We start from the raw sequence: 26,637 nt of genomic DNA, 5'->3' as shown, positions 1-26,637 counted from the left end.
ATCATCGTAGCATACTAACGATACTTCGCGGAAGGTGGGTTTCTGGCACGTTTACGCCTCGCGAATATCAAAGTTTCGAATTCAATTCGCTATTGACGGAACTTTCGATACACGCTGTAATTAACGTGTTTATTCCTCGTATTAGTGCGTCAGAGTTTTGTTTAAGGAGAAATTAGACGCATCGGCAACGTCAAAAATTAATAAATTAAATTATTATATTTAATATATTTAGAGATACATGCATTTTTTTGACATTATGTAAAGCTCTTAGTTTTTTTGAAATATAAAATTAAAATTAAAATTCATTAATTAATTAATTAATTAATGAAGAGAAGTAAAGATTCGTCTTGAATCAAAGTTTTTATTTTCATAAATTCTTTTGTACACTCACCATAAAATTTTTGTAGTGTATAATCACTATAAAAACGTTTTTGAATATTTACGAATTTGAGATTGAATTATATTTTGCAGTGCAAATTGTCACTTTAGTGTACAAATTAATTATTGATTATATATTTTAAAGTGTTTTGAGCAATATCAAAAATTGAATATCATGAATATATTATCTCTATATATATTAAATTTATTAACTATTGATGTAGCTGAGAAGAAAGATTTTGAGAGGAAAAGATGTATGTTTTTACAGGAAGTTCGGCGGAATTCTAATTTCGATTTCGATGTCGAATTTACCGAGAGAGAAATGGGAAACTTGAATGGATACGTTTGCACATCTGCAAGAATCTGGACCAAAATGCCGTTATGCGAGGCTCGAAGTAGGTCAGCCGGCACCTTGATATCGTTTTTACCTACCGTCCAGTACTCTGTTTAATATGAGCTAAAATGGTGAACATGCAAACGGCAAGATATCACTGTATATTTCTTTTCAATTATATTTTTGAGATGAATAATAAATAATAGAATATATGTATCAATATACAAAATAAATATATATATAATTTATATATATTGTATAAACATATGTATATATAAATAACATAATAAATTAATTAATTATAATTTTCTTTTGTTACGAGACGATCTCTATATCACAGATGTCCTTCATACGTTTGAATGTGTCACTTTGGAAAGGCGAAAGCCACAACTGGTCAGTCTTATTATGAGAAAATGCATTCTGTTTTTATTATTGCACATTAATCGTACTTCATTTACCGAACCATTCGTCTTCGTCGTCTTTGGGATAATTGGAACCATGAAAATAATGTTGATGATGCTTCTGATGGATTACAACTACTTCCGAAGTACTTTCCGTACTTTTGATCAAATTGTAGATCATTATTGCGATTGCTAATTGCGCCACCATGATACTCCTTAAAAGTGACATTTTGATAGACGCTACGGCACCTGGGAACGAAAACATCTGAAAAAAGAAGTATTAGATTATTGTTATATCATCACAGATTTTATCATTTTTCTAGCAGGGAATATTAAAAGATAACAAATGAGAAACCTGCATAACAAACGGCGCCATCATCATCATGTATCCGATTCTCTTCAAAGGATTTTCTTCTTGTTTTTTTCGACTCTGCACTTCCGTTTCTAAAAGAGAAAAATATACACTCTACATACTTTTCTGATGCAAGAAAAGATAGAGTATCGCAAATACCTTGTAGTAAATCTTGAATTTTCACGTGAAACATGATTTTATTATTCGTCAACGAGAATTTAATTCCCGGGAGAATTTTTAAAGTTTGTGTTTCATTAAAATCCATTCGTGTGCTATTTAGCTTTTCCTCGGCCCGAATTAACAGTTTTGACGATGTTATCAGCCAAATAATAATATTGTAAATGAACAATTTTGTCCAAACCATGTTATCGAATTCAGAAGGGATTTGTGCTGACTCTGAAATAACGGATATTATGCGTATCTCTTTCAAAAAAGATAATTTTATTTTTAATTAAAGTTTTATCAAATTTATCAACAAATATAACTGCGTACAAGTTTTTTAAAGAAAAATAATAATTCCATTTTTTTTTTCTTAATAAATATTTATACGAAAAAACACATAATTCAACAATTATAGTTCTATAATAATTTGACAACTTACTTTGTATTGAAATATATTGTCTTGTTAATCTTAAATACGATGCACGATTCTCACTCACATCACTTTCACGATTATCATACATCTATATTATACTATATTATTAATTTATAATACCATTACCAAAACAAGATACTATCGTTTTGCTTATATTAATTAAACAAACATTTTGGTAACATGCAATATTAAACAACTTTTTGACGATTTTTACAATTTTCAAAATATTTCAATAATCCTTCCTTCGATTCGCTCAATAAAACGCGTTGTTCTCGTATTCGCTTACTACGCAGACTGCGTGGTAATACACTGTGCTACGAAGCGCAGCAGAGATATTTTACCTTTTTTGTTCTTCAAGTACCCCACTAGGTCGGGAAAACTGGGTCCCGTTTCCTAGAGAACGCTGTTTACATCAGAAGAAATATGGATATACTTAGTTAGTGATTCGCTACAGTAACCGCTCGCCGGTAAACATATCGTTCTTAATAATCTATGGGTAAGATTTTACTAAAGATCGTACTTTCCATATAATTGTCGTAAATTTTGCTATTGTATTTTAAAATTATAGTATTTTCTTGCGTCAACCTTTAATTGGTTTTAAGGAAATATATTTTTAAAAAGTATACTTTATAATTATATAATTATTATAATTTTTTTTATTTATATATTATAATTATAATAATTATAATTATTATGTATAATATGAGCGCATAGACGCATTGATAAATCTTTTTCTTTATTTCTTACAGCAAATGTAATTTTTATTAAATGTATATTACAACAGTTGGAGAATATATTATTACAAAGTGACCAATAAATATATCTTTACTGGTAACATGTGAGGTATGCGGTTTTAATTCTTAAACATATAAATATTTTTTGTTTTGGTATATGTATAGAAAAATTTGATTCTAAATTATAAATATTTTTTATGATTTCTTATAATTAAATTAGTACCTTTTATATCAAATCACTGTTTGATGGTTACATTTTTTAATTCGCCATGCAATGTGCATTGGATATTGACGAATTTTGAAGATTTATCACATGTGGCACATTTTAAATACATGTGTATGTGCGTAAAAAGAATTTATTTTGCTATAAATTATCAATAAATTATTAAGAATCAAATGCTTATTGCGTTATATGAAAACGCTACTCGTATTTCTTCTAGAAAAGAAAATTCATATATTAATTATTCGCCTCTGCGGTCTTAATAAGTTAGATTCCTTTGGTATATCCATAAAAGTAGTTCTTACATTTACACATGAAAATAGAAAGAGTGATTTCAAACGAAATATATACAGATAAAGTTTTGCAAAAAATAGTCTGAATAGCGGCTGTGATAAATATTATAATCCATAGATTCATCGGGTATTAATAAAAATATCCGAATAAAAATTAATAAATGAAAAAAGAATTATCTAATAACTTATACAAATAATACAGATTTTTTTTCGAGTACTATTGATTTTTGTTAAAATCTTCTTTTTGTTATGACTTGTTAATAAAATTTTCATAATTCGGAGAAAAAAGAAACGGAAAAATATTTTTACGTATGATTTATCTCTCTTTCAATAATAATGATCCTCGGGACCACTCGACGGTACCCAATTATGATACATTTGCGGTTGAACGTATGGAGAACTATTGTGAATGTGTAGGTGAATTGGTTGCGATGATGCGTGCGAGCCGGAATAAAATTTCGCTAGAAAACTGCTGAGTTTAAGTATCAACAGTATAATGCCTGTAAAAAAAGAATGTGATATATTAAAATAAGCTATAAATTTCCTTTAATAAAGTAGAGAAAATTTTTCATAAAAATCACAATATTATCTGATAAAAATAAATATATTATGTAAAATAAATTTTTTATAGAAAAATAAAAATTTTTTGAAAATCCGAGGATTATGACGTAATCTTAGAATTCATAATAATAAGGTCTAATATTTTATCAATAGTAATATGAAGTGAACAAAAGAGGTGCATTCTTAATTTATCATTAAGTATGCAAACTAACGGAATGGACAAAAAGAATTAGCGAATCTAATGTTATTCGAGTACTGTACTCATAGGAATAAATGGGCCAGCGATATCACCTAATCATGTATGCAGGTTACGCTATTCAGAAGATATCATGAATACCGTTATACATTTCTGTGGCTAACACTTTTCACTGTGCCCGAAAGTAACGATGCTTACCAACGAAAAGTCCCTTTACTGAGATTGCTGTTAGCACCATCAACATTGTCATCATTACTCCCATTTTGTATATCATCGGCATCAACATGAACTGCAATCTTCGAATTTTTCCAAAAGTCCGAGCCTCTTTAAATCTCCCAATGTCTATATAATAAAAACATTAATAAAATTAATAAAATGCTGTAATTAATTAAATGCTGTATGATATATTTGATATTATCACTAATATCATATTTGATGTATATATAATAGCACTAATATCATATATTTGATATATATGATATTAATATAATAATATGATAATACGATATCAAAAATAATTAACAACTAAATATTTACAGTATACATATAATATATATAAATACATTCCAGGAACTAATACTATGTTAAATAATTTTATATCTTATATATAAACTGTTTTAGTAAAAAAGCTAATGATAAAATTATACATATTTATGATTTCTTTTCATGGTAAAAAAGTATTTTTAACTTGTACATGACATATTTTTTCATTATAATAGATGTGAATAAAATTATACCTCACCTTGATCATTTTTGTTTTCAAATACGGTATCCAGTATATCTCGAGAGTCTTCAACATTCAGCGGTGATGGTTCCGGAATCAATTCTAGCCTCGTAGTATTGAATTGTACGATTTTGTTATTTTGTCCCGTTGTAAATTTAATATTCGCGGCACTCGTTGCAATTACATTTTTTGCGATTACCGCTACCAATAGCACGCACGCCAGAATCCCGCCAATCGCCTTCATTCTCAGACCGGTTTACCACCATCCGGACTCATCGACACTGACAATTTTTTTTTCCTTTTCACCGATCTTTTTCACTTTGTCTCCTCTTGAACCTCTCGTGCCGGACTATACGAAATACGTGTTATTCGGACCCGTACCGCCAACTGTGTGAATCCCTCCTACGATCACCGAGCTGTTTGAACTCAAAAGAGAATCGCCCGCTCTCTGCGCATTAACCTTCTGCGCACCTCTTTCGGCTTCTTCGGTGCCGATTTTAGAAGCGCCTTAGAGAACTTGAAAAAGTCTACCTGTATTGTCAGAAGGCATTCTCTTAACATCATTAATTTTTTTATAATAATATTACGTTTTCCAATAACGCCCGCTAATCTGCAATTATTCGGAAATATTCAAAATTCCATGATAATTAATTGCTGATATAAAATATACCTAGAAACAATCCCCATTTTCCAGTATATTATTTCTGAGCAATATTATATTATATTTTGATTAAAAAAATTTAGAAATGATTTGCTCTCTTTACATCAGTGTCATGATTATCGTGCAACAACCAATTACCTGCGATCACCAAAAAGAAATGATTGCTAAGAGTATATATAATAAGAAGGATTGCGTGCCAAGAATATATTTCTAATAGTAACATCACTTTATAATTTTCCGATGGAATTTGTTACATCTTTGTGATTTTTTTTTCACATCACGTTATTGTAGAAATATTTTACAATTTTAAAATCCATTATCGCAAACAATAGCTATGAGAGAGTAGATATATTTTTTATTTTACTAAGTATTTTTCTTTTTTCAGATATTGCAAGGTAAATTCCTAAACGCGCAATATTAACAAGCGTTCACATTTGCAATGTTATTGTAAATAGCTGCAGAAATGATGGCTTACCTTATCAAATAATCACGGAAATGACTTTCAATTTAGAAATTGTTCACTGACCTAATATCGAGATAATATGAGGAACATTATGCTTAATAAAATTCATTAACGGTTTGACGCTAGTAAGTAGCTCAAAGAATGGTCATGGTCATGGTCATGGTCAATGATTGACGTCATAGATTGCCTCAATACATTTAATATACTACCAAACTAACAGTACATTTTTTTACTTTCAATTAGTTACGTTATTTTGACATATCTTATTTGTAAATAAAAAACGCGCAAAATGGAAAAAAGTCAAGATTTTTAAAGAAAGTACAATGCACATTCATGTCTTTTCTTTGAGAACGCAGAAGAAAATATAAATTATAAAAATATAAATTTTAGAAATTGAAGACAGTCTAAATATTTCATGACAGAACATTGTTAATAAAAATAAAACTAATTATGCAAGACAATCGTACTCGGAGTAATAAAATCGCTTTAAACGTTGTGAACGCACCGTAAGCAGGCAGACGGTAAGACAAGAAATGCAATACAGGTTTATTGCATCGTCTTTGCACAGTGAATCCAGTACTTGGAAGGAGCGGAGAGAGGGAAAAAGTAGGGAGCATCGCGCCGACCATCTTGGAAAATAAAATTCCCGATAAAAATGCATTGCTCTCCGCTCTGTAGCAACCTCTGCTAGGATGCCCCTTCTTCCTAGCCATTCCTTCCAGTCTCGACTCCTTCAAGGACTAAAAATACAACCCTTTACACCGGCGAGCAGGGAAAACTGGCGAGTAAAACTACATTAAGTGCAAACCTGAAACTTGGTTTATTTATACGATACCATGCAAATACTTCGATTTATCCTATCTTCTTCTTTATCTCTACTTATTTATTTAAAGACTATGTTTATATTAAATATTCTCATATCGTCAATTAATTTATTTTCTTTTGCAAATCAATTATAAGTTCTCTCATTTCTTGAAAAATGATTTAAATTGAATTATTTTTATTTATTAATATAGGCAATATTAAAAATATATTACTACAGCTATCTACAATAAGAATAATTTTTGTTTCCTAATTTTTTATTAATAATAAATAATAATTAATAGCATTTTTTATTTTAATTATCATAAAACAAAATACAGAGTTCGCATGTGTGTTCAAATATCAGCAAAATATTTGATTTGGATTTTTGTTATTATTAACAGTAAATCTGTATGTTTGTTAGCTCGTATACAAATCGCATTACAAAAATATGCATGCCGGATGGTTAACTATATACATGGCGCGCGTTTCTCATTCTCTTCTCCGTAAATATCACTTTTTCATTTTCTGTTGCGTTACGTACGTTTGCATTTATTTAAATCTACTTAATTGTCAAACGATCTAAAATAATCAAATTTTCTCAGATTCGCTATAAGATAGATAATTCATATTTTAAGTATGATAATGCTTACATGATTTATTTGTGCTTTGAAAATCGTGGATAAATCGAGCGATCGATGCATTCCATTGTCATTTCCGCGCAGGAAACACAACCGGTCAGCGACAGCGAGCTCGTCCGCTGCGCAAAGCTCGTTACCCCGCAACCCCGAAGACGTACATAGAGGGGCATCGAAAAAATGGAAATGCCAGGTTGTTCACTCATCCACAGGTTTGCTTCTTCGTCCGTGAAGTAACCGGTGGTCTCAGTACAGTGCTTTAGGAGATGGTATGTGTATCACCATGCGTGTGGCATGGCTGACCATGGACCGGCTCAGAAGTGGCCGAGACATTCGCCTCTCGGCTGCGACCATGAGAGCACTCAACTCTCGACGCTCACGGTCAACCACGAGCATTCATCGACTCGTGCCTTGTACAAGTCTCTGTTTTCTTCTTCTGCTATGCGTTCTTCACGACGTACGAGCGCGGAGTGTACTTTACGATGACGGCGACGTCATCGCGGATCAAGTGCACGACAAAATTTTGGAGCCTCTTGTAAAGGTGAGTGACCCCAAGCCTGACGGCGTGGAGAACGCGGATCAAGCGCAAAGAAAGAGTTTGACAGATATAGAAGGATACGATAACGACGAGGATGTTAGTGTGGAAGAAAGGAAACACTCAGCTGTAGAGATACTCAACGAGAATTCTGACAAGATCCAGATCGAAGCTGGTAGTGATGAAGGCAGTGTGGCGAAGAAGCGGCGGAGGAACGACGTCAGCCTTCCTGGTAAGTTTGTGTTGCAGGATAAGGAGGAGAACGTGCAAAAGGACGAGGGTATTCGACGATTCGACGCCCAGATCGAGCCCGACGATATTGAAGAACCAGGCCAACAAAAGATTTTCATCGAGGGCATCATCCCCAGTTTGCAAAAAGAAGCCAATGACCGCGAGAAACAATTAATCAACGTCGAGCAATCGCACACGGATGTGAAGAATGTGGAAGCAAAGCCTAGCGACGAAGATGAGGCGGGGCAGGAAGGAAAAAAGTATGCAGAGATTTCTTCTGATCTTCGAGAGAGTTTGGAGAACGTCGCGAGTTTGGAACAGATAGAAAAAATAGATTTAAATAAAGAAGAGACAGGACCAATCGAAAATTTAGTGAAACATAATCTAGATGAAGCACGAACCGAGAACGTTGACAACGTAAACGAGGAAATACGTAACGATCTGCGAAGTTTAAAACTTGTTCACGCAAACGAAAGTGAAAGAAACCAAGAGGAGCATGTCACCGATAAAACTACGAACAATGAAAATATTGATCTCGATCCGAACAGAGAGGATAGACACTTAGCTAGCGTCTCAGCTAAATCCAAATATAAAAGCTCAACTGTCTACTTGAATGCTGAAGAAGGCAAATTGCCTGGTCGGGAGCAAGAGTCGATCGTGAACGGTCAAATAAAGAAATTGATATCCATACGAGACGACGCTCTAGAATCGATCGATAATGACGCGAAACAATCAGAAAAGGTTGACCAAGAAGGTCTTCTCTCGGAAAAATTAATCGAGATAGATGTCACCGAAAAAGATGAAGAGATTCGCAATCAACGCAGCAGTGAATTGAAAGATAAATCACTTCAAAATGAAAATCTTGATCCATTATCTCTAAAAACGGAAGTCCCTAACCGCCTTCAAAAATGGAAGGCTGAAGCAACGCTGCTTCAAATACAAATAAAGAATGGGACGTTTCCTCAATATTTACAAGAACAAGCGATCGATGTGCTTTCTGACATTCCAAAATTCACAGAAAACCAATTGCTGGAAACCTTGAACAATATTGCGTTGTCGCGGAAGTCGCTATCGAACGAGACGTATCTTGCCAATTTGAATGCGACTGAACTAAGCAAAAATCAATTAGAAATAATAAAATGTGCCGAGCAATTGATACAGACGAAAGAGCGACAATCCTTCGTGGCAAACATGGCAGAGTGCATTCGCGGTCTCAGTGTTTTAAATTGCATGCGCATCTTTGTCTGGCCCATCATACTCGACAATCTTCCGGAACGAATTAGCGACTCTCTGAACAATTTACCGATCGAGATAAACTTGATCGACTTGTTTCAGGGTAACAGAACAAAGTCTGCGAGATCAGAGAGCAGCGTTCACCGTCCGAGACTGCTAACACCAGAGTCCATCGTCTTCAGCATCTTGAGCGGTGCCCTGGATTCGAAAGCCACTTACGATCAGGCGCCAACTTTTATCGATCCAAAGAACGAAACATTGAGAAGACTTCTCACTATCGGTCAGCTCCAGATTCTTCAGATGGCCGAGAAACTTCTACCTGGGGAAATACGCCGCGAGTATTCCGACCGGATGTTCTCGTGCGTGCGCAGATTCGAGTACTTTAGCTGCGTCAAATACTTTGCTTGGCCGATGGTGAAGCAATATCATCCGGCCCTACCGGCTTTCCCGGACTATCAGAGCTGGTATCCGTCTATACCGTTGTATCCGCAATACCCCATTGTTCCGTTTCCAAATTTCGCGGAAACTTCGGGAGAGCTTCCGGAAGTCGTTGATGCTGACGCCACGAGAATGCGAAAACCAGAAGCGGTAATTATCAATATTCTTGAGAACACGCTGAAGGCGCACGTGAAAACACCGCCTCCTTCTGTTCATTATGCTGATTCTTACGTCGCTATACTTCCTCCAGAACAATTATTATCGATTCAGATGGCCGAACAGCTTCTTCCTGTTCCATATCGACCAGAATTTGTTCAGAAAACCGTGAAATGTATTCAGGAGTTAAATTATATGACATGTATCAAATATTCCACGTGGCCGACGATCAAGCAGTTATATCCTTCTCTACCGGACCTTTCCGGTCGGATACCGTTTTTATCGTTTTCTGATTTTTTCGGTTATCTGTCGTCGAATTTTCCCAATTTTGCTTCGATTATTTCGGGATTAGGTATTGGAGGAAATACGACTACCGAGCAACCACCGGCATCCAGTAATACTACTACAGAAGAATCGCCTGGTCGCCTTTCCACGATCTTATTACGTCAAAACAAAATTTCTTCCAAAGAATCCAGCGAATTAGAGAACAGAGTTACGGAGATCTTAACAGGAATACGTAATTCTCTGAGAACGATATCGGAAAATTCGCATCTGGTTGTTAATGGAAATACGATAGTTCTGGCGACCATTACCGAAAAACAGATCAACATACTAAAATTAGCGGAAAATATTGTACCGCCTCCGGCACGGGCTCCTCTTGTCGCACAAGTTCTATCTTGTCTTCAGACAAATAACGATTTTCTCAACTGCACGAGATACGTAATTTGGCCTACGGTCGCTCTTTATGTTTCTAATTTCCCGGAATTTCCCGATTTACCTTCGAAGCAAGACAATCAGGTATCGTCGAAGGATAAGAACGCTTTGCATCCAAATATTACAAATCAGCAGGAATTGAATAAATCGCAAAACGAAGCGAATTCCAACGTAAAGATTATTTCTAGGACGAAATTTCCGCAGAATAACAGTCCAGTGATAAGCGTAACCGGTACTCGATTTGTGCCGATATTCACAGAACATCCCGAATCGGTGATACTCAACATTCTCAGATCAATTCAGCTGTCATCGCCAAATGTGAGAGATGATCACGTTGCCAAGCTTAAAAGTACGTTGCTGTTGGCCGATGAACTTAACGATCGGCAGTTGAATATTGTTAATACAACAGAAGGCTTGCTACCAGATGCAGTTCGTCCCGCCTTCGTCGATCGGATGACAGAGTGTATTCGCAAAAACAATTTTCTGGCGTGCTCAAGGAACATATTGTGGCCCACTCTGTCGGAATATTTTCCGAGGCTACCCAATTTCCCGAATTTTGAAGCGCATTCTCAAGCGACCAACGTCAAATCTATCTTACGGCAGAATCTGACTGACTCATCACCATTGTCGGAGATCGATGTCAAAGTTGGCCAGCACGGAGATGCTACCGTTACCATCACCGATACCAGATTCTATCCCATTTTCTCGGAACATCCGGAAGGTGTGATTCTGAAAATTCTCAAGGCCATACAGAGCTCTACACCGGGCGTTATGTATTCCATGATTACATCGAGACTGCCGGAAACGATGAGTTACTTTACGGAACAGCAAGCTAACATCGTTTATGTCGCGGAAAGCCTGCTGCCGGAATCGGTGAGGTCAGTTTTCGTAGAGCAAATGATCAATTGCATTCGAGAAAACACGTTTCTCGATTGTACGCGGGACATAACTTGGCCAACTATCGCGCAATTTTTCCCAAGACTGCCAAATTTCCCTGATTTTGGAAGTCAAAACGTGCCGAGGACGAAATTCGATTCATCATCGTCTCTGCTATATAATTCGGAAAGCGCAACGTCTAACGAAAATACGAGGACTGCCGTCGACGCGATCGAAGATAAAATAGAAAATATATTAAAAGAATTGAACAAGGATTCGACGCTTCGTTTGGAGGGTTCTTATCTGGACATCAATAATCCTATAATAAGAAATCTTCTAACTGTTCGGGAAATGAATATTGTCAGATTAACAGAAAAAGCGATACCGGATTCGATACGTCCCGCATATGTAAATAACATGCTGGAATGCATGAGGAGCAATAACTTTATAACTTGCACTCAGCAAATCGCTTGGCCGACCTTGAAGCAATTTTCACAGGCTCTGCCGAACTTTGAGGAGCTGTTTGGTCAGTTTCAACTTCCCGGAGCGGGTCAAAGTCCCGTTGTTGGTCAGATTCCAATCATAGGTCAACTTCCTGCCACAGATCAGATTTCCGGCATAAGTCAATTTCCTGGCATAGGTCAGATTCCTGGCGTAAGTCAGATTTCTGGCATAGGTCAATTTTCTGATGGGAGTCAGATTCCTGGTGCAGGTCAGATCCAAAGTTTTCCTGGACTAGGAAATCCTTTCGCTGGCCCCAGCTTACCTCAACAATATCCCTTTCCTCAAATCCCTATGGTACCGAGCGGAATTCAAACAGGCATTCCTCAGTTTCCAGGATTTTCTAATTTTGGCAGTATAAATTATCCACAATTTGCAATCTTGTCGGATACACCACAGACGGCGCAGGAACAAACGATTCTACAATCGACAGCAGCAAATAATGAGAAGACAAACCAGATGAGTGGAACATCAAGGGCTACGAAAATCCCGTCAGTAGGTGAATCACTTTTTAAATACATTATTTTTTTCCTCGGTATCTAATTTTTATCAATCTTTGATTTTCTTTTTTTTTCAGACGAACAAGGAATCGTTCCTGGATATCTAGGACAACCTTTGAATATTCTGATAGATATTTCTAAAGAAAAAATCCAATTATCCGACATTAGACAACAACAAGATTCATTGTTTAAATCTGTTCCTGTGACTTCATCGTTTAAGAAACATGAAAGAAGACGAAGAAACGCCGATGAATTATTAAATTCTCATTACAAAGTTGACAAAGAGATTGAACCTGTTTCGGAAATGACGATAAATAATACGTTTCCAAATATTACGGAATCTGAATTTCTTCAACTTTTAATTAATATTTCGAATTTCAAGAAAACCTTGAAAAACAAATCCGCGGAGAATCCGAAGGAATATTTCGTCGATACATTAAATTCTACAATCAAGAATTCTCTGACCGCCGATCAATACGAGATCTTAAAAATGGTGGAGGATTTTAACGAGCACACCGCGAATCGGGGTTTTATGTCGCAGGTAACTCAGTGTATACTCAGCTTGAGTTTCATTAGATGCATAGGTATTTTTGTTTGGCCTATGATTGTCAGTGCCTTGCCTGGTCTCAGCTTTCTTGGGAGATCGACAGAAACTGAAGTAGAACGTTTTTTCGGCATGTCTACGAATAATTTCGAAAGGGAACTGCTAATGAGAAAAGAATCGATGGAAAATGTTCTTCTTGACTGGTACAAGAAAGCGATGGAGGACAAATTCCAGACGAATCTGGGTTTTCTGACAATCAAGGGCTACGGGAATGGCGAGATAGGCATCAGTTTCAGCGGATTCCGCGAGGGTAGAGCTACAAAGATCAAGGACAACAAAAACTTGCCGAGTATATTGACAATTATTAGCGATATCATGGAGGAAGTATTGGATCAACGACCAGACAATGAAAAGCTTAAAAAGGAGAAGGAAAAGAGAGAGAGAAGCTTGGACAATGTGCAAGAGACGGATTTTCAATTTTTAAAAGACAACGACGAGTACGCGGACATTAAGAGATCCATAAATGATGATCAGATAATCACCATGTTTTTGGATAAAATCAAAGCCAATGCGACGGATTTTGCCGACAGTGACGTTGCTCAATTCTTCAGCACGGAAGATGCTTATAATGCTTTCGGCGAACTTTTTGGAACTCGCTTGAACGAAAAGTTTGAGGACAAATTAAAGATTTTTACTGAGGAACATTTGAAGAAAAATAATCCTGATGACCATATGACGAAATTAAATGCAGAAGAACTAAAGATGATGTCTTTAAAAGGAGAACCGCCCTACAATCTTGAAAAAGAATCCCTGGAAAGTCACGAGGAACGCAAAAGACAACATCGCGCAAAGAACGAATTTAGATCTTTGTTAGATAAGTATTCGCTTGTAAAGAAGCTGGATATTCCTACAGAGAAAATCGAAGATTCAGATAATGAAAATAAAATCAAGATCACTGAGCCGTCCCTCGACAGAAAAACGCGTTCGGAATTGAGAATCCAGTTGCCACGTTTACGAGAAGATATTATGTCCAGAAAGATTACGAGCACGGTGATATATTTTGGAAGAGCGCTGAAGACGAAGATGAGCAGTATGATGCCTGGGATCGGTTTATTAATAACCTTCCTCATTCAAACGGCCTTGGCTCACGCGAGAGCAGCTGCCTCTGTAGCTGGAATGATTAGCAACATAGCTCTTGCATCGGCTATGTTCGGCATGATTCGACAGAATTTCTTCGGATCGGAAAATCAAAATGTTAAATACGTCTACGACAATGATAAGACCGGTCCGGGTATTAGTTGGCCACACCATCATAGATCTTATCATCATGGAAAATAGTATTGATTCGCTCGATCAAATCTACTTATCCTATTTTTGATGTAAACTATTAAAATCTTGTATTAAATATCTCATTAAGAGTATTATTAATGTCACTGTTGTTTTCTCAAAGTCTAAATTAAATCGAATTTTATTTTCTGAAAACAAAATCAAACGTAATTAGATATAAAAATTTCTACGCATATTTTATATGTTTAATGTGTCTCATAAATTGTCGATAAACTTCGCTTACCTTATATAGTAATACGGGCTTCATAAATAGAATATATATTCTCTAAAATTAGTATATAGATAATTTAGAACCGAAAAGAACAATATTTTTCCTAGATGATTGTGGAAACAATCCCTCGCAAATTAATTGCAACAATTAGGAAAAATGCCATTTCGCAGGAAGTATTTATTTCATTGTCATGGGGTTTTATGGTGGAGGGGTGACACTTCTTTATATTCTTTTAAGGATTATATAATAATTATGGCATTAAAAATTATGCGATTATACTGCAAAATAAGTATTGAACTGTTAGCATAGATTTTAAAACCGACATGCTTTTAAATTACGTTATTTGATTGAAAATAAATGGAGTGTATCTATTTTGTAATTTTGTTAATTGCTATTATCCCTCTCTGCACCAATGATTATTTAATAAATCATTTAATTTTTGAACTTAATATATCTTTAATTACATTTACAAATTTTTGCGAAAAATACAAGTTAGTAAGTTAGTTAAAATAGTTTTTGAAGCTGCTTAAATTCTCTAAGCTATTAAAAAAAAAGCATGAGGATAGATATTTATAATAGATAAAAAAGATTTATAGATTTTGATTAAGAAATAAATATAATAAAATAATAAATATATAATAAAATTCTCTGCATATATACCTGCATCGATATTGAAAATACTGGCGCTACAACTTTCAAGAACCTTGAGAAGCCAGGTTTGAACGGTCAGAAATAGATCCGAGATTATTCCGACCTACCGCACCGAAGGTTTTCTTCATGCATTTCTTCTTTCTTTTAATTTTTTTACCAGTTCTACGCGTTGCATGCGGCAAAAGGAGTACTGGGACGCAAAAAAGACATGAAGAGTCAAGAGATTATGGGAGTACACGCGATCACTGGAACGTTGAATTAATACAAAAGCAAAATAATGTTATTCCAGAATCCTATAAATTTTTTTTCTTCGATATTTGTTCTCTGTAATTTATCAATTTTTATTGATTATTGATACCAGAAAAACAGCTCTTCAAAGAATTTTATGTAGAATTACATAGTTGCAGTGACTATCTGTATCTTTATGCTAAATAAAGGTAAAAGAATTAAAAATGCATGTTATTAAAATATTTCTGACAAGCAATAAATCTTTACACATTGATTTATATATTGTTATAACGATGTAAGTGTGATTACACAGCTTATTGCAAAATAAGAATATTTTTAGTCAATCATAAGTGGCAAAACGGAAGGTATTGTGTCTTCTTGAACCACTTTTGATTCAGTTTCCTCTATGATTTCAGTTTTTGATTCGATTTCTATTGAATAAATTAATTCATTCAAATAATACCTGTAATGAATAATTATTATTTCTATCATGAATAAACTTTTACAATCTTCTATTGTTTTTTTTTTTTAATAGTATATACCATTCATGAGCGTGCTGGCAATCAATATTTTCTTCGTCCGTGCAAATCCGTCGTTTCTGATCAAACACTGTATTGTCAGCGCAAATCACTGGAAATCCGTCGCCGAAATTTTCGCAAACGTGAAATATCTTACAATTGTAATCCACATCCGCATAAAAACCGGTCGGCATACCCTCGCAGGTAAAGTGAAAAGATAGATTGCTGAAGACATTAATATCATTCTGTTCACTCGATATCTCTTCGTAGGTTTCGAGACGATTTCTGTCCTATATATAATACGATCCATAATTTTTAATCGCAAAACGATAAAATTTGTAGCAAATATTTTTAGAGCAATATTTAAGAAATACAAGTTCTTACAAAATAGCCCAAAGTGAATTGATTTGTCACTTTTGTACCTGTGTAAAATGAAAAATATATAAAACGAAACTTTTTAGGCTTAAGCAAATATTACGCAATTTTATGCAAATTATTTTGACTCACTCAATAATAAGTTTAGTAAAAATATAAAATAATTCATCGCGTATATTTTCAAAATTTGCGATTTTTTTAAAACAGCACAAATTTTTTGCTTCTTGGTGCTAAGATTATGGCTGAATGTTGACGATCACTATTACTGGATTACTCGATGGATAACGCAACCGAGCATTGCGAGCTCTTTATTTGAAACTGTAGAACTTGAAGAGCTCAATGATCTTAATAACCGTGTAATTTCTGAAAAGACCTCTCATTCTTTCTCATTATTGTTTAAACGACGCTTAACTATCACATCCGGTCGTGCTGATGGATATTTTCAGAGACTGCAAAGAATATTCTTTTTACAAAATATCTATATAATTTTAAGAAATCAAAGATATTTCAACAAATTAGCAAAAAGAAAAAAATAGCGAATATGCATTTTAAGCAAATTGTTGAAATTTTCTGATATAAAATAAAAATAATTAAAAAAAAAAAATTTTGTTTGAACTTTTTAATTGAAAATGTTTACTTAAATTTATCTGTGAACCAACAGATGTCAGCTTCATGCTATGAACTGCTTGATTCAGTTGGCCAAGCAAATATTCAAAGGTACTTTCACTAGCGCCAACCAATCTTAAGCACATGCTGTTCGTTATGACTAACTTTCTTTTATACGAAGTTTTGTTAGGATTATATCGTAGATCATATACATATAATATTATGTATATATATCAAAATTATGCAACAACTCTTTTATTTATTGAGTTTAATATTCATAATTTAAGGAAGCCAGAAAGGCGAAAGAAAGAAAAACAGTTTAAAAAGAGCAAAAAATTGACAATTTACAAAACAATTACAATAATTTTTTGTATTTAATAATCTGTATCATCTTCAATATTTTTATTATAAGAGAAAGCCAAAATTATAAATGTTAATATTTTTTAAATTATTTATAAAGATGATAGAATTTTGTGTATTTCTTATTATTATTTAAATAGGAAATTTATAAGACCAATTAAAATGTAGCTAATAAGCCACGACCTTTCGAGATACAGTCATATTTTATCAAAATATGATCACGCTCGCGGCATGTCAGTAGCAAAAGGTAAGATGTCCACGAAAGGACAGCAGGTATCAACTGCCAATGAGAGAGGCCTTACTTCTCAGGCTGCCTTTCTCTTCGCCTCCGAGCCTCGACTCAGTTTTCACGTCAGCTTCACCCGGGAACAACATACAGAATGTCCTGAAGACACGCGGCCAAAACACTCGTGTGTATTCCTTTCTGCTCTTCTCTCTCTCATTCTTTCTGCTCCTGCATGGTGACAGAAAAAGGACAAGCCTCTTACTGGCGAACATGTAACCTTGAAGATATCAGCTGTGCATCTTTTAAAAAAAAAAACCAAGACAATTTTCGCATTTTTGAGGATTTTCGGGGAAAGTGCAATAAGGTAACGTGACATATTTTTGTGACAATTAATGAATCTAATTGTTCCCGTAATCTTAAAGTTATTTGAAAAATGTTCGAGTATTATTTCTTATAAACCTCACAATTTGTCGTTGAAATAATCAAATATGCCGTTCACATCTTATTATTAATGGGAAACGGTCAATTAAAGCGGCTCATTAGCTTCGCTATATTTTTAAATACAATGCTGTGCTAACTCCGTGACGTTTTCGGATGAGTGTCCACGTGTGTTTATAGGTGCGTCAACTCTTCGCTTCTCACCGGACAGTGACTTTAATGCGTGCGCGAAACGTTATGTTTTTGCACCTAGTATTTTAAATAGCTGTTACAATATTGTTTTAATATCTAGCTAAATCATCAAATTCTGCGTGTTTTTTTTTATTTTATTTATATAATCTATTTTATTTTATTTATTTATAATAATTTTATTTTTTATAATTGTTTTCCTCATTCTTTATGCAAATAAATAAAATTCCTAGCTGTTTTATTTATTATGTTTATTATTCAGTACAATTTATTTTAATTTTTAAACTAGAATATATTGTTTGCATGTTTTATAAACGACATAATTTTGCGGATTACTTTATTACGTTTAAGTTTTAACGTATTTTATTACGTTTTTATGTTTAAGATTTTTTTTTTCGATTTATTTCCGTTAGAAATACCGTTCTTTACTAGAAATAAATGTCACGTTACAAAAGAAAAAGATATACAATACTACAGGTATAGAGTATTGCACGGTATCCGCAAGGACAACTGGTGAAATGAAAATAATCTCATGTCAGCTGCTACGTCAAAGAGATGCACAGATGCGGTTCCTCGATTTCTCGTATAATAAAATTTTAGTATTTAATTTTAATAATACCATAGTGCTTCTTAAGGTAGTCGTGCATTTCTTTTTTTTTTACGTAAGTTAACTACCTTCGCTACGCTAACACAATAGCTCTAATTGATAGACTTTCAGAAAGTAGAGCGTGCAACATACAAGCTCTTTTGCTCTCTGCCGTTGTTCTCTCTGCCGCTTTCGAGAAACGGAAGTCTCACATTCTTAAATTTATCCTTATTATTAATGATTTTTCATCGGGTTTCTAGATATTTTTGCATCGATGGATACAAGTAAAGAATAACCTTTCGAGTTTTGATTCAGATACATGAGATAACAAATATCGAATGTTAGTGCCTTACGTCAAGGTACGCACGCGTGTTTATTTTTCTTTAGATTCAAGTTGCCTTAGATACGAGTTTGAAATCACGAAAGACCAACCTGATTCGGTCCAATGGCTAGTTCCTTGGTTTACGAGGAAAAGAGATCAACTGAAATAAGTGAAAGGCGAATATTTTTTTTTTTCAGTAATATTATTTTACTTATAGAGATTATCACCATATTAGTCTCTCAGATTCACAGATTTGTGCAATAATAATTTGACATAAACTTGGTGTGATTCTGCAACTATACTTTTATACTTACACTCAGTACCTGGGTATATTTTTTTGAGATAAAAATAATGCATGAATTTCTTTCTCTTATAAGTATAATGCAGATGTTATTGTGTTTTCTGTATATATATCGTGCGTGTCAGTATATTATATTGCGAACATTGCATAAATGTTGCTTAAAGTAGATCACGATGCTTTTCTTTTTACTTTTTTACTCGCTGTATTACTAGGACTGTAATAAGACATAATTCTCCATTTCTCAGATCGGTGGATCTCACAATTACTATAATTGCGTGCTACAGTTAATTGCGAGAACTTTGCTCTGGTACTCTCGATTAGCAGATACTGGCTTCTATCGAAAGTATAAGTTGATAATTCCTAATTTTTTATGCTACTGCACAATTGTTAATTGATAATAAAACCGTGAATTTAACGTAAATATTCCATAATAAGGAAAGTATAAATTCACTTGGTCTCAACGAGAATAAATATTACAGTAGAACAAAGTAATGCCTGTCAATTGCGTCAAGACAAAATTAGTAAATAATAATGATGATTACATTTTTTTTTATGGTTAGATGATCTTTTTCAATCCACCCATTGTCGATTAGCATAAAGGCCAGACGATGATCTGAAAGGAGGACGGTTATTATACGGAGATTGTATTTGCTAATCGTCGAGAAGTTTCGAAAGAAAAACGATCAATTTGCAATAACTGCAGCGTAACACCATTGCACGTAATCGTTGATTTACTATCGAAATTTCATGCACGGTTACGCGGGTGACTTGATAGATATTTTTTTTGCATCGTGAATAATATACAGTGAAAACGAATAATTCGTCTAATTGCGTTAACATTTCCGGATGGACAAATGTCACTTTCGTAATTCTCCGTTGCAAGGTGCGCAACATATCAGGCAAAATCATATGATGCACGGGTTAAATGTCTCTATGGTAGTTTATAATTTCCTACGTAACGAAAACATGATCGTGCAGCTGCACGCTTTCCTTCGCTAGGATCGCGTGATATTACCATCGGCACGGCGAACGAATTAATTATGAATTGAATAATGAATCGGCGAAGCTAGCACGTTATCCATGAAGTCTCGATTTCTCGCGTCGATTTACCCCGCGATGCGTAGATCACGCCGTGCGTAGGTCGCGACGTCGACGGTCAGAAAAAAAAAACGGAGACTCTTCTTCAAGGACGCTTTTGGGCTATCGTGATGATCTTAGCGGTTAGTCACCTCTGCGCCTTGTATATCGAGAGAATCTCGCCAGTTCGCGTGGGATAATAAGCGGTGAGATCAGATCGTGAATTGAGCGACCGATGTAATCGCCTTTTACTTAAAAACAGACAAACGGGGACAAAGAACTTGGAAATGCGCTTTAACGATTCGTCGGATTACGAAGGATTTCGTGAAGGAGTAGTTGCTTGATTTTGAGGAAAATCTTTTTTATGAAGCTGCATGGTTATCGGCGTATCGATCTATTGCGTGCGCGATTAAGCAAGGAAGTTCATACAGCGAAAACTTTTTCACTTTTCACGCATGCATTGCATCATGGTGTGACTAATTCGCTTGAATTGGAATTGAAACACTCGCTCTACATGTAAAGATATTGTTTGTAGTTTCTCTAAGACAGGAAGAAAGATATTGTTATTAATCTTATATAAGCCATACAGTTGTAAATTTAACAAGAAGATTTCCTATATAATTTTGTTGTCTTCAATTTATGTTACTGAGAAAATATAGTATAGCGCTTCCATATGATACATATAATTTGCATTTTTTCCACATAAAATGTTTTGGCATATATTTTCATTACATATTTCGATATGATTGTAATTATAATTACATAATAATTACATAATTGATGTAATGAAAGACTTAAGTATAATCTTTTTTTATCTCTTGCTTAGGTGAAATGTTATTGCCGCTACTGTTACTGGGCATGGCCCTGTCCGTAATAGGCGGCTACGTGCCACCCGGGCCGAGATTTGGATGTCCCAAAGACCCGATTTACATTTACCCCTGCACGTGTCTTCGGGGTAGCGACAGGGGTTTATACATCCGTTGCGAGAATACGAATCTAGCCAGTCTCAGCCTCGCCTTCACGAATCTGGGGAATGAGGGCATGCCAATCGAGGAACTGGTTTTGTATAAATGCAACATAGGTGAGCTACCGAGATTTTGAATTTTACGTAGCGGAAAGAAACGTGCGCGGTGATTCCTCTATCGCGGAGAATAACAAATCGGGATAATTAATCAATATTTGCTATTTCACAGTACGATTTTACGGACCAGCTCTGTATCCATTGGACGTACGAGTGTTGAAGTTTATCGATACGCCGCTGAGATTGATCGAGGAGCACAGCTTTCTCGGTGTGAATAGGACTCTTCAGGAGCTCCATGTGATAAACAGCAATTTAGAGAAATTTCCACGCGAAGCACTGCAAGTTCTCGGCAATCTCAGCCTGTTAATTATCAGCGGCCACCGGATGTCTATTTTGCCGGGGAATAGTTTCAGTGAAAGCGCGGCGGCAGCAAAGTTAGAAAAATTGGAGATTAGTAACGGTAATGACGGTATCATCGTAAAATATTATTATTAAATATTATTAATAGAAAATACAATTTTCTATTGGTTAATTCCAGCACAGAGTTTAAAAACAATACATGAATCTGAAATTCTGAACTTTTGTGTGATGCTGCAAATATAAAGAGACATACTTTGCATCAAATGTCAATTTTTGTATCTATAGACATTGCTTAATTAATTATAAATTATTTAATTAATTATAATATATTCTTGAAAAATTGTATCATACTTTTCAGGTACACTATCTTCTTTACCTGTCGAAGCATTGACACCGCTTAAGAAGTTAAAAACGCTTGATCTTCATGGCAATAAGATAAAAGATCTAAAGAGAAATCAGTTCAAAGGTCTGAGAGATACCGAATTTCTGGATCTCTCTCACAATTTGATTGACAAATTGGACACATCTCATTTGGCAGATCTTGTTAAGATGGGATGGTGCAACATGTCGCACAATGCTATCTCCGACTTGAAGAGGTATACAAGTTCGAAGAAACGGTAATTTATACGATCTCTACGACATGAGATATCTAAGAGTGTTTTCGTTTTAGAGGAACCTTCGCTCGAAATTCCGTCTTGAAGGTCCTGAATCTGAGCCACAATAAAATTAGAAAGTTGGATTCCAACACTTTTCGCGGCATGCGTTTTCTCAGGCGATTGTATCTGAGCGACAATCAAATCAATGATGTGGGTCGTGGAACTTTTGGTTCTGTAACAAGAATTGGTACCATCGATCTTTCTCGGAATTTCATCAAAAAGATCGACTTTCAAATGTTCAATCAGCTGCAATTCGCTGAGGTATATATATATATATATATATATATATATATATATATATATATACATTATTTCTCGACAAATTACATTTATATTATGCTTTTATAATATGTATGCTCATTATTAGCTTCTAGATGTTTCCGAGAATTTCGTGACAATCGTGGAAAAATTGGCGTTCAAAGATATCTACTTGGCAAAAGTTAATCTGTCTCATAATGAGATCTCGAAGATCGAAGCAGGTGCCTTCGAGAACTGCGTGAATATTACGTCACTAGATTTCAGCCACAACAAACTCGATAATATCTCGAAGTATTCTTTTGATAGCGCGTCGTACGCTATGGAATTGCAGCTCAGTTATAATCTATTTACGTCCCTTAATCAAGTGAGTTTTTCTTTTTTTTTAATGCAAACTATTGGACAATTTTGATATCATTTCATCAAGACATTTATTTATTATATTTAACTTTGTTGAAAACGTATTCTTTCGCAGATTCCGTTGCACAACATGACGGGATTGAAAATATTAAATGTTTCTCACAATCTGATACACTCCGTTCCACGGCAGACTTTTCCTAAGCTGTACGAGCTCCACACGATCGACATTTCGCACAATAATTTATCTGAGATTTACAACGCCGTATTTCAGACACTCTTCAGTCTGCGATTTTTGAATCTATCGCATAATTCTCTGGAGAAGATAAAGCCGTCAACTTTCGGGCCGTTGCCCACGCTTCTAGAACTCGATATGAGTTATAATCAATTAAACGACGTCTCGCGAGGAAGTCTAACTCGTCTGGCTAGCTGCAGGTGCATTATCGCGCGTTAATAAAATTTAAAAAAATAAAGTTTATATATATATATATATATATATATATATAATAAATGCGTATTAAATTTTAGGAGTTTGACGGTGAAAAACAATCGTCTGACAAAGATTTTCCAACTGCCAATTTCTCTAAGTCATTTGGACTTCTCGGAGAATTTATTGGAAGAGATTCCGAGTACCGATGTGTGGCCTAGTATGAACGCACTACTCTCGTTGGATCTTTCGCAGAATCAACTGGGCGATAATCTGCAAGAAGGAAGTTTCGAAAATCTGCTGACCTTGAGGATATTAAATCTGCAAGCAAACAACATTACAAAGCCGCCCTGGCAAGCATTGAGCGGTTTGAGCAGTTTACAATATCTTTATTTACAAGTAAGACTCGGACAGAATTTAGAAGAGGACTTCTTATAGAAAACTTTTATTTTCTTGGACACGGATAATTTTGTAAATTTTAATCGATGAAAATTTTGCAGGATAATTACATGACAAAACTAGAGAAGGCTGCCTTTGGTCGTTTGCCGATAGTGTTCGAACTTAACTTGGCGAATAACAAGATAAACAATGTAACAAGCCGCGCGTTCGAGGGCTTGTTACAGCTGTTGACACTGAACCTGACAAACAATAACATCAGTCACATACCAAACGGTGCGTTCCAAGGTCTCGTGTCTTTGAGAACTCTCGATCTATCTTACAATAGATTGGAGAAACTGGACAACAAAACGCATGGATTGCTCGATGACTGCCTGTCTCTGGAGAGGCTCAATCTTAGCCACAACAAGATTTCGTTTATTACTCGAAAAACTCTGCCAAACGATCCCTGGATTCCTTATAGGCTAAAAGAAATTGACTTATCTTACAACACAATGCCGGTGGTGACTTTTGATCTCGTTGCCGGTGCCAAAAAGATTCAATACTTGAATCTTTCTTACAACAACATTAATGAAATTAGGAGATGTGAGTAATACATTGGCAATGTTGCTTTTAATAGTCTCGATAATTAACTGGACAACAATGTAATATTTCACCGGTTTACATTTTTTTTGTTGAAGATTGTTATTTATTAAAAAATTGTTCTGTTTTAGATGTAATTGGGAATTTAACATCTCTGGAGACTTTGGATTTATCGCACAATGACATAAGTGATATCTCCGATCAAGATGTTTTTTTACCGCCGTCAAATTTAACCAATTTATATCTGAGCAACAATCATCTAAGCTATGTACCTCTCGATAAGATTTTACCGCTACCAAATTTAAAAATTCTCGACTTGGAAGGGAATGAGATCGGCGTTTTCGATGAGAGGTTTATGAAGATTGTCAAGAACGGCACAGTGCTCAGATATTTTGGTAAAAAACTAAATAAATATATTTAACAAAAAATAATGAGACACTTGTAATTGCGCAACTAACTAATAAAAAGAATTAATAGTAGGAATTATAATCAAATTTTTCTTATAGTTATTAAGATAAAAAATTATATATCCTATATATCTATATAATCTATATATCTATGTATATTTATTAGGGAATCACATGCACTGCGATTGTCACGTGCGACCATTAAAGCGATGGCTGAAGACTCAAACGCAGCTTCCTACTGATTGGTCGAACGTGACATGCGAGAGTCCAAATTATCTCGCAAACAAACCTATTTCGGAGATAACGGAGGATCTCATGAGCTGCGACGAGAGAGACATTCAAGAGAAACCCGAACTCGATATCACACCCGATGTGAAATATCGAAGTATAGACTAGTACGTTATTTTAGCCATATATATAACATTATTTAAATTTTTTTTTTGACATATAATTTTTTTAAAAAACAATAAATTATGTGATTCTCTTTAGCAATAATGAGGACAATAGCTGGAAAGCCACGTGGTATGTGACGTCGCGCGAAGACATTGGCGACTTTTACGTGGTGGTTCGAGAATCGGGCAGCAGCAAATCCATGATAGAGAAGGACGTCGTTTACAGCGAGCGTTCCTTCAGAGTTCACGATCTGACCGAGTCCAACACCAAATACGAGCTCTGCGTGCTCGCACGCGATTCCGAGGGAAATGTCAAACACTATAGAAACTCGCAGTGTCAAATCTTGAATCAGCATAACTCCAGTTCGTCCATTAGTTTTAGGACGAATTTGTACTTCGTCATAATCGTTGCTTCCTTCTGCATTTTTGTGTGAAATTTTATTAATGTGACAAAAATAATATTTGCAACATTTAGGATGATATTTTACGTTCAGCACAGTAAAATATACAAGCGATAAAGTATCTTTACGCACGTCGCTAGCTTAAAATTTTCAACTATTTTGTTATTTTAGGTTTCTATCGTATACTTTATGTCGCGTTGAAGCGCGAAGCGATATAATTGCGAAATAAATTAATATATACATATATCTATAAATATGTATATCGTGGATTGTACATAAATTATTGTATCTCGTTTAAAGATAGGGACGTTGAACGTCGTGTATTTATTTTTGTAAAATATACATATTGTTCGAGTCATATATTGTCGTTATTTTATATTTTTTGTTATTTTACATACATCAATTAACCAAGATTCAATATAAAAAGAAATGTGCGTAATAGCTGAGATTCGTGCTAATAATTTACGATTTTTAAATGAGCAAAAAGGCTAGATGATTAGCGAACGATGCGTCTTAATAAGAACTGGCTAATCCCACGAGATTAATTTGCTATCGCGTCGTGTAGCCGTTTCTGCCCCGCGACTAATAAAGCGCTCGTGCGACGCGCTGAAAAAGTTCTCAAGGAAGTCAGCAGCCTCCCGAGCTACGCGTAGCAAGATTATTTCATTATCCTGTGAAGGCCGTAATTAGTATCCACGATTAAACATAGAGTGTTCCGTCGCACTAAAAGAAGAAGGGGGAGAGTTCTCTAATGAGGCCGAGAAACAGTGGAAGTCGTTGTTTCCGCAAAAAGAGACGCCATTATCGGGGATTTATTAGCGTCATCAAAGATGTGGCAATTACGTTCTTGAAGATTTCTTGTTTCATTT

At 35.0% G+C, this 26,637-nt stretch overlaps 5 protein-coding genes across 5 annotated transcripts; 2 read left to right on the top strand and 3 right to left on the bottom strand.

The window, feature by feature from the left end:
* Positions 1–1,063: 1,063 nt before the first annotated feature.
* On the bottom strand, positions 1,064–2,548 carry LOC126859389 (uncharacterized). Its single transcript, XM_050610670.1, has 4 exons — positions 2,067–2,548; positions 1,625–1,861; positions 1,469–1,557; positions 1,064–1,378 (listed from the first exon to the last, which is right to left on the bottom strand). Exons 1-4 carry the CDS (start codon positions 2,146–2,148, stop codon positions 1,163–1,165), a joined length of 624 nt encoding a protein of 207 aa, XP_050466627.1. The 5' UTR covers positions 2,149–2,548; the 3' UTR covers positions 1,064–1,162.
* A 313-nt stretch (positions 2,549–2,861) lies between these two features.
* LOC126859390 (uncharacterized) lies at positions 2,862–5,160 on the bottom strand. The gene is made up of 3 exons (XM_050610671.1): positions 4,807–5,160; positions 4,263–4,406; positions 2,862–3,807 (listed from the first exon to the last, which is right to left on the bottom strand). Exons 1-3 carry the CDS (start codon positions 5,030–5,032, stop codon positions 3,635–3,637), a joined length of 543 nt encoding a protein of 180 aa, XP_050466628.1. The 5' UTR covers positions 5,033–5,160; the 3' UTR covers positions 2,862–3,634.
* Positions 5,161–7,531: 2,371 nt separating this feature from the next.
* Positions 7,532–14,996, top strand: LOC126859401 (uncharacterized). Its single transcript, XM_050610681.1, has 3 exons — positions 7,532–7,563; positions 7,607–12,534; positions 12,613–14,996. The coding sequence occupies exons 1-3, from the start codon at positions 7,532–7,534 to the stop codon at positions 14,415–14,417; spliced, it is 6,765 nt and encodes a 2,254-aa protein (XP_050466638.1). The 3' UTR covers positions 14,418–14,996.
* Positions 14,997–15,852: 856 nt separating this feature from the next.
* LOC126859393 (uncharacterized) lies at positions 15,853–16,657 on the bottom strand. Its single transcript, XM_050610674.1, has 4 exons — positions 16,542–16,657; positions 16,419–16,456; positions 16,059–16,324; positions 15,853–15,979 (listed from the first exon to the last, which is right to left on the bottom strand). The coding sequence occupies exons 1-4, from the start codon at positions 16,576–16,578 to the stop codon at positions 15,853–15,855; spliced, it is 468 nt and encodes a 155-aa protein (XP_050466631.1). The 5' UTR covers positions 16,579–16,657.
* Positions 16,658–17,678: 1,021 nt separating this feature from the next.
* LOC126859375 (protein artichoke) lies at positions 17,679–26,128 on the top strand. The gene is made up of 12 exons (XM_050610636.1): positions 17,679–17,965; positions 21,341–21,595; positions 21,708–21,995; positions 22,254–22,491; positions 22,566–22,812; positions 22,919–23,173; positions 23,282–23,598; positions 23,692–23,989; positions 24,091–24,571; positions 24,700–24,963; positions 25,142–25,370; positions 25,465–26,128. Exons 2-12 carry the CDS (start codon positions 21,346–21,348, stop codon positions 25,799–25,801), a joined length of 3,204 nt encoding a protein of 1,067 aa, XP_050466593.1. The 5' UTR covers positions 17,679–17,965; positions 21,341–21,345; the 3' UTR covers positions 25,802–26,128.
* The last annotated feature ends 509 nt before the right edge of the window (positions 26,129–26,637 follow it).

Source organism: Cataglyphis hispanica, chromosome 3 (genome assembly GCF_021464435.1).
Source record: "Cataglyphis hispanica isolate Lineage 1 chromosome 3, ULB_Chis1_1.0, whole genome shotgun sequence".
Lineage (NCBI taxonomy): Eukaryota > Metazoa > Arthropoda > Insecta > Hymenoptera > Formicidae > Cataglyphis > Cataglyphis hispanica.
This window is presented reverse-complemented; position numbering and strand designations above follow the sequence as displayed.